The 17292-nt window shown below is 45.7% G+C and overlaps 1 protein-coding gene and 1 pseudogene across 1 annotated transcript; one reads left to right on the top strand and one right to left on the bottom strand.

The window, feature by feature from the left end:
* Nucleotides 1-744: 744 nt before the first annotated feature.
* On the bottom strand, nt 745-11946 carry LOC146608835 (uncharacterized; annotated as a pseudogene).
* Nucleotides 11947-14209: 2263 nt separating this feature from the next.
* On the top strand, nt 14210-16730 carry LOC146608834 (uncharacterized). The gene has a single exon (XM_085348893.1). The coding sequence runs from the start codon at nt 14507-14509 to the stop codon at nt 16712-16714; it is 2208 nt and encodes a 735-aa protein (XP_085205019.1). The 5' UTR covers nt 14210-14506; the 3' UTR covers nt 16715-16730.
* Nucleotides 16731-17292: the final 562 nt, after the last annotated feature.

Here is a 17292-nt window from a genome sequence, read left to right as displayed (position 1 = left end):
CAATTGACAATCTGATAGACTCCATGCGACGATGTGTTGCACTGCATGAGGCAAATGGTGGTCACACCAGATACTGACCGGTTCTGGGTCCCCAGACCTCCAATAGCGCAAAAAACTGCACATTCCAGGGTGGCCTTTTGTTGTGGGCAGTCTGAGGTACACCTGTGCACTACTCATGATGTCAGATCAGCATCCTGATGTGGCACACCTGTGAGGTGGGATGGATTATCTCAATATAGCAGATGTGCCCACTACCCACACATTTGGACTGATTTGTGACCACTGTTTGGGAGGGATGGTTATATTGTGTATCTGGAATGAATTTTAGGTCTCTACGTCCATCCCATGGGGAATGGGAGCAGTAACAAAGGTGTTGCGTTTATATTTTTGTTGAGTGTATATATATAATGTTCTGATATAATCCAGACAATACATGAATTAAAATTTTTAAAGGTAACAATTGTCATCTTCAACAAATTGTCAACATTTAACAAATGTGCAGTTGCATGCAAACAGAAAAACATACATTTTGGCGAATATAGCATCCAGGTTATACAATTTTGTACCTTGGGTTTAAATACAAAAATCAAAAATTTCAGCCAATCAGTTCATATTGTCTGACCTTTCCACTGCATAGGCATAAAAATGGTCAGTCCTGATAAGCAGTGTATTTGACAAAGATGCCAAATGAGGTTTCTCACCTCTGTGAACAGAGACTCTCTACATTTTGGACAGGTGAACATTTTACTTGCATCCTTTAATCTGTGCAATCAGCTCCAGTACTTTGGTTTTCCTTTGGGTGGACAGCGGCAGGTCATAGACAAAATCAAAGAAGGTGAAGACGGAGCCAAGTGGTGCTGGATAGGACAAGTTACATACCCAGTACAGTTTGAAAAGCTTATCCACAGCACACGTCAGGCCATCATTCAGAGAAATGGTTACTCTGTCATTCTTAGCAACAATGATGTACTGCTTGGTTGCCCTCTTTAGATCACCGATGCATATCAGCTGGGGTTGGTGTGTTGTGGATGATGCTTCAGGATCACTGCAAAGCGATGCAATACTTGTTCCAGGCTTGGAGATGGGGGAAGATAAAGATAGTATTCAGTGAGGTGTAGACAAATGCTTTCCTCAGGTAAATACCGTGAGAACTTTACTGAATACATACCAGTGCAAAAAAGGCTGCAACGACTGGCACCAACTGGTGGGAGTAGGTGTGTTAACACATGGCGGGGGGGTTCTTGTTTCCAGGGCAGCTATTGATTTGAGCTTCGGAATGATACTGGCTTCCCATTTTCGCAAAAAGAGATCCACCTTTCCTCCTGTAAAATTGCCAAACTCCAAGTCCAGCCTACGGAAATAAAAGAAGTGTTTAAGTTTAAAATGAAGCATTAAATACATTAAATCAAAAGTACATTCTGTCCATTTGGTAGCTGTATGGCTAAGATCAAACTTTACAGTATCACATTTCTGTTACCCATTCCACATCTAGCTTACCTACACAGTTAAACAACAATTTACTTGGAGTGGTATTTGAATACAACTCCATTATTCCTTAATTTTAGCTATGATTTGGGTCCCATCAGACCCTGAGAAAAAATTAGGACTTTTTAGCTGATGTTCAACTTTCTAGCAGACAATTTCTTATGTTGTCTATCTGCGGTTTGTCCTGTAGAGCTTTTTTGTTGAAAATAGTGCTGCTGAAAGCAGAGTTTCATACAGGTTTAGGTGATTTTTTTGTAGGGTTTTCACTTCCACGAGCAGCACTTTCTGCATTGTCATTTGATGTCCCTACTATTAGATAGTCATTTGGTGGTACGACTAAGATTTTGGACCATGTGAAAAGTGATGCTCATTGTAATCAGTGCGCAGGGAGTAATGATCAAACTCTGAAGTTATAAAACTTTCAAAATATTCACTAGGAGCTCATAAACATACCTCCAAATGTATCGACTCCTGTTACATACTTTGTATGCAAAACACAACTGAGTGGAGAAGGAGTACATAAACCATTACCAGAGAACCAAGCAACTTACCAGACTTGGCATGTCCAAAAACCGTGGGTACTCTCCGAATATTCCAGGCTCTGAGACTGGTGTATGTTTCCTCCATGCCTGACATGATAATTGGAAGGTTCTCAGCTGAGGGCCGCAATAACTTGGGTGACCCACTCATCTGTGCTGCTGGTATTCCCATCCTCTCGCCTGAGCTTCTTGTCTTCACCACAGTCATCTGTCACTTTTCGCTTCTTATAATGTCTCTGCCCCTGGTCGAGATTCCGTCTAAGGTTGCGCAGTTTAGTCTCTAGGAATCCACAATGAGAGACTGGATCATAATAATGCTCCTGAGGAAGAAAGGACAGAGGTATATGGGTAACAGCTGAGCAATTTTAACTGAGAAAAAAAGCTCTAATAAATAATTAGATAAAGGTTAAACGATACACAGTAAGTGGGAACAAGTGCAATTTACAGTATGTAGTGGAATTTACATTATTAAAATGCTAAATTTACTTACAAATCCTTCCCCCTGTCCTGCCACTTAAGGGTGGAAAAGTGGTGAGGATGCTTTTTGCTACAGTTAGCTTCTCTGCACTAAGAGGGTAACTGGAAAACAAAGGTAAACTTTTTTACTTCTGTGCACTTCAACATTTTTAAAGGAAAACATTCATTGCAAATGTGACCAAGTGGTCGGCGGGGTTATGCACAAAATAAATAAACTTGACAACGCCACCTAGGGGAATTACACCCCCAGGAAATATATTTAAGAAAAATAAATAAAAGGAATAAAAGAAGACCGCACAGATTCAAGGATGCACACTGAGGCAGGTTGGCTTCCAATATTAAAACAGTTTTATTTATAGAAATAAATAAAATATTATAAATAATATTTTATAAATAAAATATTAAAAGTCAAGATGTAGCGTCATTATTGACAGTGTCCTACAGTAAAAATAAACAATCGTGGAACTTGGACTTACCAGCAGCCGTGGAACCAAAAGAAAATCACACCAAAAGAATCACTGCAGACCACCCAGTGCTGTACAAAAGAAAGTGTGAAAACGACCCACCACCTGAGGTCCCAGGGCCACTGGCTCGTCCTCCTTCACTGAAATAAAACACAGCAAAGTATGTTAAAAGAATAAAAGGACACTGAGCGTCAGGCTCGCTACAAATCATAAAAAGACTAAAACACACTTTAATAACTTTAATAAAAGAAACCACACACACACACACACACACACACACACACACACACACACGGGAAAGGCTTATTCCCCACGGGTCAAACTACCACTCGTGCTGGTAATAATTATTCCCAGGCGTAGGCCGGTCTGGCTCCCCACCGGCTGAGACCGGCCACCCAGGCGATTTAGAGTCCCAGCACGACACTCGGGCAAAGAATCACTTCAGCCCGATCACAGAAGTGTGGGTACGAGCAACAGTCCAGGGTAAAATAGAACACCAGGCGAACCCAAAAAAAGGTAAGCCTACTTAATAAAAACAAGATAAGACAAAACAAGACAAGACAGCAGACTCCACCAAGGAGGAGTTCACAACAGCAACTGAGCAGGCAGTCCACTCTTCCAATTTAGGTTGGACAATTTACCATGGAGAGGTGAGTACAGCAGTGAACCCTGAAACAGATAAGTGTAACCTTAAACTCTTATAGCTATGAATGCTAATAAAAGTAGTTCTAACAGCTTACCCCAGGACCGGAGGCACTATACTCTCATTGGTGGAGATACCACGAACACCTCTCTCCGCAATGGCAGAATTAAACAGACTGCTGCGCTACAACAGGCCGGAAAAGGATATTAACACCAATTCCAGTATTCGGAGGGAATCCAAGGTTAAGCGAGAGCATACCTGTAGCTGTCGTATAATCGGCTCTTGCTGATCAGTCCGTCGCAGTACGCCAGCATTTACTGCTGTATCGTACCAGAAGCTCGGGAGGAATTAATCCAACAAGACATCGGCTTAGCTTTATACAGGCTAGCGCCACCCTGCAATCAATGTGCAGGTGGGTTCCCAATTAACCCGATCACCTGATACAAGGAGCGAGTGGAGTGGAAAGAGAGCGAGGGTGGTAGAGCGAGCGAGAGAGAGAGAGAGAATGAGAGAAGAAAAACAACGGAAGGCGAGTAGCCCATCTGGCTACATCTACCCCCCTTTTTTGTATTGGCGCCCCGACAATAACTCAAGGAACCTAACACCATGGCCTGAATATGGCAAGCTGAGCATTAGCAACTGACGCAGATTCAACAGGACGTGGCAAGTGATAAACATTTGAGTGATGACCAGCTGTTGAACGTGCTGTTCTCCGCAAATGTGGCCCACTCACCTCAGACTGTTCAACAGAGCCTGAGGAAGAACCTGGGGGAGCAGAGGTCGAGGGTGCTACAATCACACTGGGAGTAGACCTGAGCTCCACCGATGGAACTCTAGAGGCATCGGGAAGTGACACCACAGGTGCGACAGGGTGTGAGGGTACCTCAGGGACAAGGAGCCACAACTCGTCGTCACTCAGAGAGGTCTGCTCTGAGTCAGCGGGTACAGGTGGGGGTGGAACCGGTGGACCAGGTGTAGGTGGCCCTAGGCTGACCTGTGCCTTTAACATGTCACGATGGACATGTCGAACCTTCTCCAAGTCTCCCACGGGGGCAATGGTATAAACAGCCCCGTTCTCTTGGGGTGCCCTCAACACCTGATAGACCACAGAGCTCCAAAGGTCCTGGATCTTGTGCCGGCCCCGGGTGCTATGATCTCGAAGATACACCAGCTGACCGACCTTTAAAGGAACAGGGTGGACTCTCTGGTCATGCCGTTCCTTACGGCGGTCAGCGGCCAGCGACAACCGTGCCCGAGCTCCCTCAAAAGCCACCATTAACCTGGCTTGGTGCTCGGCCACCCAGTCCTGTACCTCTCCAGGCACTGGGTCCTGAACGCGGCCTAGAAGGAAATCAATAGGCAGCCTAGGATCCCTGCCAAACATCAAGAGAAACGGTGACTCTCCGGTGCCCTGATGTGGCGTGCTATTATAGCAAAAGAGCACATGCGGTAAGCATGCAGCCCAGTCGCGTTTCTGAGATGATGGCAGAGTCCGGAGGAGGTTATGGAGGGTTCGGTTAAACCGTTCGCACTGCCCATTACCCGCTGGGTGGTAAGGGGTTGTACGGGACTTGGCTACCCGATACAATTCGCATAACTGTTGCATCACCAAACTCTCAAAATTTCTACCCTGGTCAGAGTGGAGGCGGCTTGGAACGCCAAACTTAAAAAACCACTCTGTTAACAGGGCCTGGGCCACAGTAGAGGCCCGCTGGTCCCGAGTAGGGACTGCAACAGTGTATTTGCTAAAAACGTCAGTCATAACCAAAACGTTTTCAACTCCACTACGGGAAGGTTCCAACACCGTGAAGTCTATGGCCAGGATTTCATTTGGCCTAGACGCCAACAGGTGACCCATATAACTATGAGGCCCCAACCCTGAGTCCTTTGCGACCTGACAGCGTTCACAACGCTGAACCCATTGCTTGATGTCAGAGGACATCCCGGGCCAATAGCAACGCTGCCTGACCAGTTCAGTGGTGCGCTCAATACCTTGGTGCCCATGGTCCTGGTGCAGCTGCCTCAAGGTCTCAGGCTTCAGAGCCTCTGGGAGAACAAGTTGGAGGGCTTCCTCACCTCCACCTGGACGCAAAATACGGCGATAAAGGATGCCATCCTTCTCCACCAGACGATCCCACTGACGCAGCAGAACCATGACTGGTTTGGGGAGCTGATTCCTTTCCTCCGAAGAGGGCAGGGTGTGCCTCCTCCAGTGTACCAAGAAATCCTTGAGGAGGGGGTCAGCCTCCTGCAAAGCACGAATATCCTCCAGGGAGTGAGATGGAAAGGCCCCAATCTCCAACTGAGTAACGGAGGGCAAAACGGCTGGACACTGAGCCTGCCGAAGTGAAGTCGGGACACAAGTCCCAGGCAACACACCCTCGGCCAAGCTGGAGCTCGTCTCATACTGTCGAGAGAGAGCATCAGCATTCCTGTTACTGCGGCCTGAGCGATACTTGATCTCAAAATCGAATGCCGCCAGCTGGGAGGCCCACCTCTGCTCGGTGGCACCCAGCTTAGCTGAAGAGAGGTAACTGAGTGGATTGTTATCGGTGTAAACCACACACTTCTGCCCCAGCAGGTACTCCCGGAACTTCTCGGCCATGGCCCACTTGAGTGCAAGAAACTCCAGCTTCATGGAGCTGTAATTGTCCATATTGCGCTCATGTGGCCGAAGACCTCGACTAGCATAAGCCACTGGCCTAACGACACCTTCTACATCTTGGGAGAGAACTGCACCTAAACCACTGTGGCTGGCGTCAATCTCCAAGATAAATGGGCGCGTAAAGTCAGCATATGCTAGCACAGGTGCAGACACAAGCTTTGCTTTCAGGGCCTCAAAGCTCTCCTCACACTGAGGGGTCCACATAGCACTCAAACTCTGTCCCGAGCCCTTCTTTGTGCCAGCCGATTTAGCCACCACTTGATGCAGGGGAGCCGCCAATGCGGCAAACCCCTCCACAAAGCGCCGGTAATAGCTGGCGAAACCCAAAAAGGATCGCAACTCTGACACGGAACGAGGACACTGCCATTTGGCTACTGCGTCAACCTTGGCTGGATCGGTCGAGACACCCTCACAGGAGATTACATGGCCCAAGTAGTTAACCTTCTGCTGGAAAAAGGCACACTTTTCTAACTTAGCCTTGAGCCCCTGTTGCTGCAGCCTTGCCATCACCATCTCTAGCCGTTGCAGGTGCTGAGAGACAGACGAGGAGAACACAATGATGTCGTCTAGGTACAGCAGTAATGACTGGCACTGCTGATCCCCGAACATCCTCTGCATTAGGCGCTGAAAGGTACCAGGAGCATTGCACAGCCCGAATGGCATACGATTCCACTCGAACAGGCCAAACGGCGTGCAAAAAGCGGTCTTGGGCTTATCCTGCTCAGAAACTGGCACCTGGTTGTACCCGCTGGCCAGGTCGATGGTAGAAAACCAGCGTGCGCCAGCTAGGGCATCCAGACTTTCCTCGATGCGAGGTAAGGGGAAGGCGTCCTTCCTTGTTTTGCTATTCAGCAAACGATAGTCAACGCACAGCCGGAGGCTTCCATCCTTCTTGCGGACCAACACGATGGGAGAGGCATAAGGGCTGCTACTTTCCCTAATTACCTGGGCCTCCAGTAGCTGGTTGATATGAGCCCTGACAGCCTCATAATCAGAAGGAGGAATTCGCCTGTACCTCTGCCGGACAGGTGCGTCATCGAGTAGCGGTATGTCGTGCGAAATGAGGTTTGTGCAGCCCAAGTCTCCCTCATAAGTGGAGAAAACAGAGCGGTACTTCCGCAAAAGTAACCGTACCTCGTGTTGCTCTGACTCAGCGAGAGCAGACAGGTCAATCGTATCCACCATCTCTTGAGCAGGGCTGCTGGTTGTATGGGAGGAAACGGTAACGGGAAAAGAGTGTTCCTCGCTAACACCGGCAGGGAGGCTAACAACAGTAGCTTTGCTTATCACTCCCAAACGGGTCCGCGGGTGGAGAACAGCTTCCGCTGTCCCTACATTGGTGACTGGGATGTAGGCAACGCCCTTATCCACCTGAACCAAACATGGAGAGGCCAGCAACCCAACTGGCAACCCGGACTCAGAAGGTTCAAAAAGCACAGCCTGACCTGACAACTGCTGAGAACAAGTAGTGGCCACCAGCTGCATAACACCACCAGGTATCCGCACGGCCCGCGGGCCCTGTACCTTAACGGTACCGACAGGGTCCTCTGGGGCTTGGGCTGCAGACTGGTGACACTGATGTAAGGCCTCCAAAACTGGTCTCGGTGCCTGTGACACAGAAGGAGAATGAAACAAGGAGCCAGCCCGTGAAGGCCGAACACTTCTTCGGGGGTTCTGTAAAGAAGCCACTGTCTCAGTGAGCTGATTTAACTGCTCTTGTTGGCGCTTTAGGAGTTCCTTTAGCTCACGCCACTCGGACTCGGGTGTACCAACAGGAGCGAACCTGGGGCTAGTGTGCACTCCACACTGAAAACCATATGCCGATGGTTGAGAATAGCCACGGTCGCGAACACCGCCTGAAAACCCTTCTCTTTCCCATCTAATTGCTTCCCCGCGCACCTCTAACAAGGTGGCAGTGGGCACACGGCGAACGTATTGTTTAAGCTCTCTGCGGAGACCACTATCAACAACATGTTCTACAAATTGGTCTCGGAGCAGCACCTCTGCGTTACGCATACCATCAGGTGCACTTTGTTTTACTTGCTCCATCAGAGCCATTAGCGCTAAGGAAAACTCCTGCAAAGTCTCTTCCTCCCGTTGTCTCCTCGAAAAGAAAGCCTGCTGCAGAGTGACATAGGACTGCGCATTGCCATACAGTTCCTTTAAAATGGTCAACACCCGAGCAGGATCCCCTCGCTCTAAATTAGGGCGAAATTTGATCTCCTCCCTTGCTTCTCCCTCTAAATGGTCAAAAATAAAGAAAGCTTGATCAGCAACAGACAGGTGCCGGGCACGCATGCATGCTTGAACCTCTTCGACCCATTCAGCTATATTGATGCCTGTTCTACCATTGAACATGGGACATTTACGGTCCCTAGGCACCACCACCAGACGCTCTGTAACGGCGGCCTGGCTACCAACATTTGGTATGCAACCAGCTGGTACGAAAGAGGACGACGCGGCCCCGCCACCAGACTCGAGCACAGCGCCCCCATCCCGGCGCAATTGCTCATTATCTGCCCTTAACTGCGCTACCAAGTCTCTAAGTTGCTGCAATTCTTCCTCCATAATAAATTTTGACCCCAAAAAAAGAGAAAATTAAATCAGCAAGGTGCTAAAATCCTATTACTCTTCCTTCTACCTGGATACTGCTGTCTTGTCTATAATCACACTCTAAAACAAATAGAGCCTTCAAACAGGTGAACTAGACTCGTTGCAAAAAAATAAAACAATTTACAAAACCAAACATCTACCTCAAACGTGCATCCTGCCGACAACGCCAAGTATGTGACCAAGTGGTCGGCGGGGTTATGCACAAAATAAATAAACTTGACAACGCCACCTAGGGGAATTACACCCCCAGGAAATATATTTAAGAAAAATAAATAAAAGGAATAAAAGAAGACCGCACAGATTCAAGGATGCACACTGAGGCAGGTTGGCTTCCAATATTAAAACAGTTTTATTTATAGAAATAAATAAAATATTATAAATAATATTTTATAAATAAAATATTAAAAGTCAAGATGTAGCGTCATTATTGACAGTGTCCTACAGTAAAAATAAACAATCGTGGAACTTGGACTTACCAGCAGCCGTGGAACCAAAAGAAAATCACACCAAAAGAATCACTGCAGACCACCCAGTGCTGTACAAAAGAAAGTGTGAAAACGACCCACCACCTGAGGTCCCAGGGCCACTGGCTCGTCCTCCTTCACTGAAATAAAACACAGCAAAGTATGTTAAAAGAATAAAAGGACACTGAGCGTCAGGCTCGCTACAAATCATAAAAAGACTAAAACACACTTTAATAACTTTAATAAAAGAAACCACACACACACACACACACACACACACACACACACACACACACACACGGGAAAGGCTTATTCCCCACGGGTCAAACTACCACTCGTGCTGGTAATAATTATTCCCAGGCGTAGGCCGGTCTGGCTCCCCACCGGCTGAGACCGGCCACCCAGGCGATTTAGAGTCCCAGCACGACACTCGGGCAAAGAATCACTTCAGCCCGATCACAGAAGGGTGGGTACGAGCAACAGTCCAGGGTAAAATAGAACACCAGGCGAACCCAAAAAAAGGTAAGCCTACTTAATAAAAACAAGATAAGACAAAACAAGACAAGACAGCAGACTCCACCAAGGAGGAGTTCACAACAGCAACTGAGCAGGCAGTCCACTCTTCCAATTTAGGTTGGACAATTTACCATGGAGAGGTGAGTACAGCAGTGAACCCTGAAACAGATAAGTGTAACCTTAAACTCTTATAGCTATGAATGCTAATAAAAGTAGTTCTAACAGCTTACCCCAGGACCGGAGGCACTATACTCTCATTGGTGGAGATACCACGAACACCTCTCTCCGCAATGGCAGAATTAAACAGACTGCTGCGCTACAACAGGCCGGAAAAGGATATTAACACCAATTCCAGTATTCGGAGGGAATCCAAGGTTAAGCGAGAGCATACCTGTAGCTGTCGTATAATCGGCTCTTGCTGATCAGTCCGTCGCAGTACGCCAGCATTTACTGCTGTATCGTACCAGAAGCTCGGGAGGAATTAATCCAACAAGACATCGGCTTAGCTTTATACAGGCTAGCGCCACCCTGCAATCAATGTGCAGGTGGGTTCCCAATTAACCCGATCACCTGATACAAGGAGCGAGTGGAGTGGAAAGAGAGCGAGGGTGGTAGAGCGAGCGAGAGAGAGAGAGAGAATGAGAGAAGAAAAACAACGGAAGGCGAGTAGCCCATCTGGCTACATCAAATTTTAACAAAGTACAGTAAAGTGCGATACTTACTAACCACACCTCTCCACCAAATCCCCAATGCAAGTCTTCACAAGGAGCCTCCTCGATGGCACCGACAGGTTTCATACTCCTTAAGAATCTGTGGGGCTTTCCTGAGTGACTTCAGGGGTTGACTTTGTTCTTCTGTGGTAATGGTAGACTGTGTAAAGGCAACACCAGACACTTTACCTCTCTGCAATAATCTTCAAAGTCATGACAGCAAATTTCCACAGAGCATAAAAGCACGAGTTTACTCAAAAAGCTGCAGCAGAAGAAGGCGGTTTCTTAACTACGTGATTATAACGCAATGACTAAAAGAAATTCTGAATAATAAATAAATTGATTTTATCTTCTAGTTGCTACTTGGTGAATAAATCTGATCCTGACTAATAGTGATGTCTGATGTCTGTGGCACTGCTGACAATAAGAATTTTTTTTTTTTTACAAATTTCTTTCTCATCTATAAAAGTGGTTACAAGGACTTTGACAGATTCTAAGTTGTCATATGTGTGCTGAAAAAATGAAACACATGGCTAAATAAGTAAGATAATTTGCATGGTCAAGTTGCTGTTGTTTGGTTTTTTAAATAACACTGACTATTACTTCCTCAGAAGTTCTGCATAAAAAAGAAACTATATCAGAGCATGTTTCCAGCAATAAGCCTTAAAAAAGAATGTGCACATACTTTAGTTAATCATACTAGATGCAAAAACTGCTTTAACTGCTTGAAAAAATAATTATCTCTGTCAATATGAGGTATATTTCATGTTAAAGTTACTCAGTCTTTATTCCTATTCTCTGCTAGTAAACGAATGGTCGCGGTGATAACTACATTTGCTATATTCAGAGCTAACGACAATATTGTCATTTTACTCAACACTGCTACGGTTAGGTGCTGACTCTGGCGTTGCTCATAGACAACATAATGCCTGTCGGAGCCGCTAGCCAACTACCACACTGGTTCTAAGAGCAATTTCTGAATACTCTAATACATAAATAAAGTAAATAGATAAATACATGAATAAAGTAATACATAAAAATACTACCAAAACACATTAACTCTAATGGAGTATGGCACGAAATCCAAGAACTAATAATAAAATTAAGAGTAGGATATGTTAGCAAGACTGTTACATTAAGGTTAGCTAGGTATAGTTAAGCAGTAATTAACTTAAACTCTAAACTCCTATATTTTATATAAATTCACATTCTTCCAGAAACCCGGCATATTTTCAGTACATTAAGATAAACTGGTAAATGATACTTACTGTAAGGTCTGACAACATACTAGGCGACGTAACCTCCATCTTTGTCTCCTTTGTGTCATTGGCGCGAAAGATAGCGCCCCCTTCCCGCCGCCGGTATGTCATGTTGCTGGGCAGAATTTGTTTCAATTTTAAGCATGTGTGTTCTTACTCATTTCATTTTCTACTTTTGCTTCAATTGTATTCACATGTTACGGTCAAAATTAAGCCTGTTCTTTGTGGATACTTATGCTTATAGTATAGCCATGGCCATTAATTGGTATGCCATACATATTGAGAAATAAAAAATTAATCCTCTTTCAGAATTTTAGTACACCATACCTTGGTCCACATTACATTATAAAATGTTTTATTTGTTGAAAGTAATGAGGAAAGGATTAAGGAAAACAAACAATAACTAAACATTTTATTTATTCAGTTAATATAGTTATAATACATTGTTAATCTACAATTTATTTCACTAAACACAGGGCTAGTATCAAATTACTGAGCTGCTAATTTTAGGTCCTGTTGTTAGATTCTGAAAATAACACACAAAATGTGTTAAACTGTGCAACACATCAAGTGTGTTAAGCGTTTTACACATTTTTTCAATGTTTACACATTTTCTTACACATGTTATGTTAAAATTTACACAATATGTGTTAATAGTGTAACAACACATTTTTTGTGTCATTTTTTAACACATCCTTTCTAAGAGTGTGAATGATTCCAGTTAGCACATTTCCAGCCAATGAAACGTAACTACAGATGAAGACAAACACATTTAAGCTGCCTGACTCTCGAGTGTGGGTGCATGTTCCCATTTTCAGGCTGTTTTAGTTTTCAGTTTAGAGGAACGCTGCAAACTCACAAAAACTTCTTTCTTGTGAGGTTTTGTTGTCAGACTGATAAAAGCAGCAGCAGCTGGTGTTTGATGAGCAGACGTGTGTTTCCTGTTCTGTAATAATCAGCTTGTTACCATCACATAATGAACTCAGCCGTGACCAATGAGGCCGTCCTTGTGCGGTTCTCTGGCGCTGATTCTGACTGTGACCTTCACCTCTGCAGGGTCGCCTCTGCTCGTGGCTGAGCTCGTGTTTGTCAGGTGAAGAAAATATAATCTGATCAAACATTATTCAGCTTTAAATATTGTTCAGCTTTAAAGTTACTGTGCAACTGTGTAATAAAAATGTGCTCACGACTTTGGCCTTGAGAGCGATAAGAAGCGATCGCCTCATCCTGCAGGTGGAAGATATCTGCAAGCGAAGAGGCTAGAACACCCAAGGCCGCTTTCCTTTTATGGAGTTGTTTTTCTGCTAATGCAGCACTTTCCTCACAACCCCCTCCTGTAAGTTTTAGAGAATATATACCCATCCTCACAGCAAATATGAGGAATTTTCTGATGTGAGCTGTGTTGAGAGGTTGTCTCTGTCTCAATAAAAGTTCACTGATTCCCCATCTGCTGCAGGTGTCCGGTTGTCTTCATTCTCCGCCAGCCTGGTTAAGTCAATTCCTCCTTAACATCTAAAAGAACCTATTTAATGAAGGAAGACGGGTTCACTTTGTGTTTAATATTATTCTATTGCTGTTGTTGTTTTTTTTATATCCTTCAATTGGCGTCACGAACAGGATCCGCTCCAGGCCAAACTGGAACGGATGGGAGGACATCGGCCGTGGTCTGAGTGAACGGAGTTTGGACAAAAGCTGTGTGCACACAAAAACAAGGTAAGCAGACCTTTTATTTCTGCTATATTGAACATTATAAAAATACTTAGTGTCCAAACTCCTAGTAATTCATAACCAAAATTGTCTGGCTTACTTAAGGCTTGTTGAGAATCAGACAAGTGAATAAGAGATAAGTGAATAAGAAATAAGTGAATAAGTGAATAAAGATAAGAGTGAACTGAGGTCTGACCACGGTTGCAGCCGACGGGTTGCTCTCCGGTGTCGGATAAATACCTCAGTGCAGGTCTGGGACCTTGAAAGGGTTTATTAGTAACGCCTTTCTAAACAAATTAAAAGGTTAAAGGCCTTGAGAATATTTTTTAGTAATATTCTCTAAACTACAGAAGGGTTAGGAAGGCCCAGAGGACTTTATTAGAAAAGATCCTCTAAAACTTAAAAAGGAGAAGTACTGGTTGGAGTCCAAAGGAGGGGTCCCTTTGATCAATAGGAGAAAACGGATCTCTTCTTAAAACCCCGATGATTTTAGTGTTTTAAATGTTTTGATGTTCTGTTTGATATTGGACACACATAAATACACGCTGAATGCTTGCTGTGGAACACTGGGCAGGACAGTTGGTTCTCCGTTGTTCACAGATTACACAATTAAAGGAACTAGGTTCCTCTTTTGGTTAAAATAATACACCACACATAGAATTTTTTTTACACATTTATTACATACATAAGGAGGGTAATGAGTGACTGCAGGTAATGTATGAAGTGTGAATGAGACGTGTGAACAAGGTGACAACCAACTAGCACCCCTATCAGGAAGCTCTAGGCAAGGTTACCCGCCAGACTCCGGTTTGGTAGAAGCTTGGTAACACCTGAAGGGATATTTCAGTGCTGACTCACCTTTAAAGCAGCGCCCCAGCTGTTAGTGCCTAACAGAGGCAGAAACCCAGCTGGCCCAAATTCTCCTTTAAAATCAATAAAAGAACACTCCTCCATTGACAGTAAAATGGATGGAGAATTAGATCGAGAAACTAATGATGATGGTTGGGGTCCCGGTGTTATTCTTAGCACATTGGGAGAACAATTAACATGTGTTGAGACAGTCATCAACTCCACACACCAGCCTAAAGAAGCAAAAAAGCAGAAAGAGTCATTGAGGAAAACAGCTGAAAGGTTAATGAAAGAAAAGGGAAAGGATGAGGGGAGTAGTGGTAATTGGGGAATAATTTGGCAGAATAAGGCTATGCAGGCAAAAGAGAAAGAGGAAGAAGCCAACTCAGCAGCAGCAGGTGCAGGTGTGATGAGCGGGGTGAGACACAGAAAGGAAGCAGATAAGCACGCAGGCCGCAAAGTTAAATTTAATCACTGGGTGTGTTTATGGGAAACTGCAAAACCACACATGAAGAAAAATAGGTCTCAGCCACCTCCCTATTCTGCCTCAACTCCTCCCTCAGCAGGCATATATCCGGTACTTAATATCTCTGGTGGAATAATGACTATTGGAGAAGAACCGCCCGTAGCTCCAACTCCCATAGATACCAAGCATTTTTGCCCAGGAAGCTCCTCTCTGTCGGCGACATCCTCAGCTAGTAGTAGAGCCCCCTCTTCCATGTCCCATTGTTCTGGAACCGGATCTGAGGGCCTAACTGACCCATTTGCGAGCGCACCATTTGCGGTTCGAATGAACAGACAGGAACCCACTGAACAACAATTAACTGATCTAGAAGCAGCATTACGCAGCTGCTTAAATGAACATAGGTCAGTGGTCCAGGTGAATAATCGTGTTGCGTCAGCCCCTCTTTCCCGGTCCAACCCCTTTGCCAATACTCCTGTCGCTGTTAAAGGAGATCTGACCGCTACTGCAAAAACTGAGCCTGGCACTTCACCAAATGTCACAGTTAACATGTCTTTGGTGGGCCGTCAGGATCCGGAAACACAGATGAGTTTAGCCCACGTTTTTGCTGACACTGCTACCCCACCAGGCGGGGGAAAAACTGAGGATACTGATGATGAACTCAGTGACCTTAACAATACACCCCTCTCTACCTCTCCCAGTTTAGGATATCAGACTAGATCTAAGGGCCCTGTGCCTCAGCCTCCAGGCATGTTTCCCCTGGTCCAGACTAAAGCGCAACGTACACCAGTGTATCAACCTTATTCATTCGGAGATGTCCAGGCCCTAGTGGACAAACTCCCTGACATAACGGAGGGAGGGAATGCCTGGTTGGCTGGTTTGGATAAATACACAGCTGGACAGGACCTCGCACTGGGAGATTTTAGAGCTATTATAACTAGGTGCACATCCCGATCTCAGGCAGCGGACCTGGAACAAAATGCGGGTACTACCATGCATGAGAACGAGGTGCCACTGATGCAGGCCTTGAGGTTTATTGGACCGGCCCTGCGCAAACAATTCCCACCCAAAAATCAAGGCACCTTACAGAAATTTAAATGGGAGGGAAAGCAAAATCCCACCCATTATCTAAATCAGGCTGTTGAAGACTGGGTGAACCATACAGGTCATCACCCCAGTAGGACTTGTTCACAGAGCATGTGGTTTAGAAGGGCGGTGCTGAGGGGCATTCCGGAGTCAGTAAGCCAGAAAATGGAGGATAATCCTGATTTGCAGGACTGTGACTTTGCAATCTGGAAGAAACATTTGATTTTTAATCTTAACAAAGTGCAGATTAAGTCTGATGATAAAGCGGAGAGCGTCGAAGATTTACAGTTGCAACTGTTGAAGGTTCAGCTGCAGAAAGCTAAAAACGACCTGGGTGGAAAAGGTGACAAGCCTAAAAAGCAGCTTGTGGCCGCTGCGGCTCCCCCTCCTGGTCCAGTTGCCCCTGATTTGTATCCGAACCCATGGCCAACTGATCCACAGCCCCCCCAGTATGGTGCTTATCACTCCCCGGCCCCTTATGGGCAGAGAGGTTCCCCATTTGGAGGAAACAGAGGTGGTTTCAGGGGAAGGGGTCAGATGGGAGGTGGTAGGGGAGGCCAGATGTATGTTTGTTTCCGGTGTGGACAACCTGGACACTGGGCTAAAGCGTGCCCTTTGAACCCGGCTGCTGGAAGAGGCAGGGGAGCCCGTGGTGGGCCCTATCAGCATCCTGGCCACAGAGGTGGACCTCGTGGTGCTTTAGTTGAAGTGCCCCCGGCCCCACAGATGCCTGTGATGGGGTGGGAGTACTACGAGGGTGGTCCCCAGCTATAGGACACCCCACAGACTGCCCAGGACGGTGAAGGGACAACGGCGGACCCTATGCTGTCCATAACTGTAGATAAAAGAAGAAGCAGCTTTTTAGTGGACACTGGAGCTACGTACTCCACCATTAAGGATGTTGCTCGTGAAAGACTTACTGACAGAGTGATTACAGTGGTGGGCATATCTGGGGAACCTAAAACTCTGCCTTACACCGTGCCCCTCCCCACAACGGTTGGAGATCAGACCTTGTTACACACCTATGTTTGTTCAAAACAGGCGCCTGTGAATTTACTGGGAAGAGACTTGTTGATTAAATTAGGAGCCACGATACTCTGCTCTTCACAAGGCCTAACTGTGACTCTCCCTACTGGGGTTGTGCTTCCCTGTTCTGATGGGCCAGAGGGAGGTGGTCAGTTTCTGCTGCAACCCTCCTCCTGTTTAGCGGACTCTGCTGACATCTACTGGGCATTATTGGAAGTTGAAACACCTGCTGAACCAGGAGTTTGTACTGCTTTTCAGCAATGGCGGCCGTGGCTCTCACTCCTACATCCTTATGTCCCTCCCCCTGACCCACCTCATGTTACACT

This window comes from Diplotaxodon limnothrissa, linkage group LG23, assembly GCF_057381915.1.
Source record: "Diplotaxodon limnothrissa isolate DT_005_m linkage group LG23, D_limnothrissa_male_GT1.1, whole genome shotgun sequence".
Classification (NCBI taxonomy): domain Eukaryota; kingdom Metazoa; phylum Chordata; class Actinopteri; order Cichliformes; family Cichlidae; genus Diplotaxodon; species Diplotaxodon limnothrissa.
This window is presented reverse-complemented; position numbering and strand designations above follow the sequence as displayed.